At 56.6% G+C, this 3488-nt stretch overlaps 1 protein-coding gene across 1 annotated transcript; it reads left to right on the forward strand.

Moving 5' to 3' along the window:
- Window positions 1-1002: 1002 nt before the first annotated feature.
- Window positions 1003-2836, forward strand: LOC121082657 (alveolar macrophage chemotactic factor-like). The gene is made up of 4 exons (XM_040582332.1): window positions 1003-1075; window positions 1197-1323; window positions 1509-1592; window positions 1987-2836. Exons 1-4 carry the CDS (start codon window positions 1003-1005, stop codon window positions 2003-2005), a joined length of 303 nt encoding a protein of 100 aa, XP_040438266.1. The 3' UTR covers window positions 2006-2836.
- The last annotated feature ends 652 nt before the right edge of the window (window positions 2837-3488 follow it).

The following is a 3488-nucleotide window of genomic DNA, read 5'->3' on the forward strand; positions in this document are numbered from 1 at the left end:
GGGATACACAAGGCATTCCAGTTTTTGGGACAAGACACATAACAGCCTGACTGGAACAATTAGATTTGCTGAATTCTGCTCATGTTCACAAGAATCTGTGGAAAAGAGAAAAAGGATCAGCTGCAAAAAAAAAAAATGGCGTGCAAAATTGTATTTCATATCAAAACCAATTACAAAAGCGCTTTGACTATAACTGAACTAAACCCAGGTGTAAATAAAGCTCAAAAAAACGGCACCTAGTTTTCTTAAAAAGCTCCCAGAAAAGTGCTTTTTTGCAGGTTTGTTTTTGTAGCAGAAGTTAGCAAAGTGCCTTGGCAGTCACGGGGACAAAGGGAGTGACTACTCTATGCAGAGGAGTAGAATAGAAGGCTTGTATTCGCGAAGCGTAGGTATGGAAATTTGAGCGTCTCCTAATTACAGGGAAACCAGATTTGCAGTTTTCCAAAGGCAGCTGAAGAACGGGATGCCCAGGGAAGCAATCCCCCGCTGAGCGGGTGTGCTTGTCCGGGGGAGCCCAAACCCACCCCAGCTCGGCACGCCGCGCCTAGACTACCCGAGAGCAAACCGAGGTCCGCCACAAAAAAAGCCTCAGCTCCTTCCAGAGAGCGGGCTGAGCCTCCTCCGGGTCCCACGGGGACCCTGAGCGGGGCCGGGGCCCGGGCAGCGCCGTGCTTCTCCCGTCCCGTACCGGGAAGCGCCGCCGCGCCAGGAGCCCGTAGCGGGACCGAGCGACGCGCGTCCCGCCGGGGACCGGAGCGGGCAGGGGACAACGGGGCCCCCAAGGGACAGGGGGGCGGGCAGGGGACAACAGGGCCCCCAGTGCGCCCCGGCCGAGCCGCCCCCCCGGCCCGAGGCGCAGGAGAGGGAGCGCTGCCAGGTACCCCCCGGCTCCGCTCCGCGCCTGGGAATTTCCCCGACGGCTCCCGGCGGGGGATAAAAGCCCCGGCGGCGCACGGGGCGGCCCAGCCGGCTCCCGCAGCACCTCGGCCGCCAGCACCAGCCATGAGCGCGCACCCCCGCCGCCTGCCCCTCCTCCTCCTCCTCCTCCTCCCGCTGCTGGCCGCCCTTTGCCGAGGTAAGCGGCCGCGGGCCGGCCCGGCGGGCTGAGGTTAGGGTTAGGCCCGCCGGGTTAGGGTTGGGGGCGGGGGTCGCGGCGGGCCCGCAGCCCAGGCTCAGCCCCTGCCTCTCGCCCGCAGCCGCGCCGCTGGCCGGGGAGCTGCGCTGCCGCTGCCTGCGCACCGTGTCCCAGGTGATCCCGCCGCGGCGCCTGGCCCGCGTCCAGCTGCTCGCCGAGGGGCCGCACTGCGCCGTGCCCGAGGTCATGTAAGTGCCCGCTCCCGCACCCCGGCCCCGCTCCCGCACCCCGGCCCCGCTCCCGCACCCCGGCCCCGCTCCCGCACCCCGGCCCCGCTCCCGCACCCCGGCCCCGCTCCCGCACCCCGGCCCCGCTCCCGCACCCCGGCCCCGCTCCCGCACCGGCCTCACCCGCTGCCGCCCCCGCCCCGCAGAGCCACGACGAAGCAGGGACAGACGCTCTGCCTGGACCCCGCCGCGCCCTGGGTCAAGCTCATCCTCACCCGGATCCACCACAGGTACCGCGGGGGAGGGGGGGGGGCGGCAGCGAGCGGCGGCTGCCCCGGCTGCAGCGGCCCCGGGCCCGGGGTGAGCGCGGGGAGCCCCTCAGCTGCCCCGCACCCCACTCCCCGCACCCCACTCCCCGCACCCCCGCTCTGCACCTCGCTCCTCCGCACCCTGCTCCCAGCACCCCGCTCCCCCACACCCCGCTCTCCTCACCCCTCACCCCCGCAGCCCACCTCCCTGCACCCCAGCTGCCCACACTCCGCAGCCCCGCTTCCCCAAACCCCGGTCCCCTGCACCCCAGTCCCCCCACACCCCACCTCTCTGCACCCCGCACCCCAGCAGCCGAAGGCTCGCAGGCGGCGGGCAGCGCTGGTGATCGCGGGCATCTCGGCTTTTTGCTTTCAGCTCAACACAGAAGAACTAATGGGGGAAAAGAAACTCGCTGGAGGGGAAAGAACACCGAACCTGCGGCTTTGGGGGCTTTCTCTTGAAATGCACTGCGTTTGAGCTCAGCCTGTTTACTGGGGACTTTATTTAATGAAATGACATCTGATTGTGTTTATTTAAATATTACAAGTACTGTGTAAGATACATTTTTTTCAATTTGGACACTGAAAAGCACAATTCTAAGTGCCATACTTACTTACTGCCTTTAAAACCTTGCTTTTGGGATGTTGTGCAAGGGAAAAGATAAGAGTGAATATCCTGAATTCTTTCACAGGAAAAATTTGGCCAGGTCTCCAATGTGAGCAAACAACTGCTGAAAGTTCAGCATCAGCATGAAGAGTATTTCCATGCTTAGGCATCTTTGTAAGGACTTGAGTAACTTGCATAGAAATATTTATTCCACAGAGCAGCAGCTCCGAGTAGCGAAGGGAACTGCTGGCTCCCAGAACACGGCTTTGTTTTGTTTTGCACATCGTAGAGCTATGTGCCTTGGAAATAAAACCTTCCCAGCTACTGTGGGAAAGCCATGCTGCCTGCTTTGCCACAGCCGAAGGTTAACTCAGCAATGCAAGTTCACCGGCAACTTCCAGCTCCCTTCTGCTGCCCCAAGCCCCGGTACATGCAGCACTGCTTACCTTCGTGCCTTTGCATTGTGAAGGAGCTGGTGGGGTTTGCTCCTTGCAACCTTGGACACGTGATGTCTTCTTTTGTATGGCATAATGTCATAATTTATACAAAACTATATGTAAGTAAGGATGCTGTAGTGTTGATGGATGTTTATTTATTTTAGTCCAAATTCCTTTTGGAATTGTGTATATGCAGTTTCCTCTGCTCTTCAAATTGCTGTCCAGAAAATTAAGGGGGATCTAAACAGTTTTTTAATACTAGTATTTAAATGCCATCATGGTGAGACTGTATGATTTGCATTCGTCTATTCATTTTCCAAAATGCTGAAGAAACCCTCATAGTTATGTACATATACGGTTTGTGTAGAGGTAGCATCATACGTCCAGAGTAACTGTAGTAGGTTCCTGTAAATGAAATCAAAGATTTTTTCCTAATGTTTTTATTACCGTGTATGTCTCCCAATTAAGAATTTTTCCTTTGTTACTTACAGAATTTTGCCTTTTAAACAACAAATACTCATACACTTGCCTAGCATCTGTTTCCATGTGTAAACATAAAAGATTTTGCAACATCCAGTCTTGTCAGTTTGATGCCTTGTATAAGCTGTGCCCATCAATATATTTTCATCATTCCAAAACTACAGTCCTCAGCATTCCTTTGCCTTAATGGGATTTCTGGGCTGAGAGCAGTAAGACTCAGCTGCTTTTATTCGGTCCCATTTGCAGGGAAATTAAATTATTTGGGTAGCCGATGTGAACGGCACCACAGCTCCATTTTTCTCCCATTGCACTGCAGTCACCTAGAAGTTGAAAACTGGGCTAGAGACAATAGGG

Source organism: Falco naumanni, chromosome 1 (assembly GCF_017639655.2).
Source record: "Falco naumanni isolate bFalNau1 chromosome 1, bFalNau1.pat, whole genome shotgun sequence".
Classification (NCBI taxonomy): domain Eukaryota; kingdom Metazoa; phylum Chordata; class Aves; order Falconiformes; family Falconidae; genus Falco; species Falco naumanni.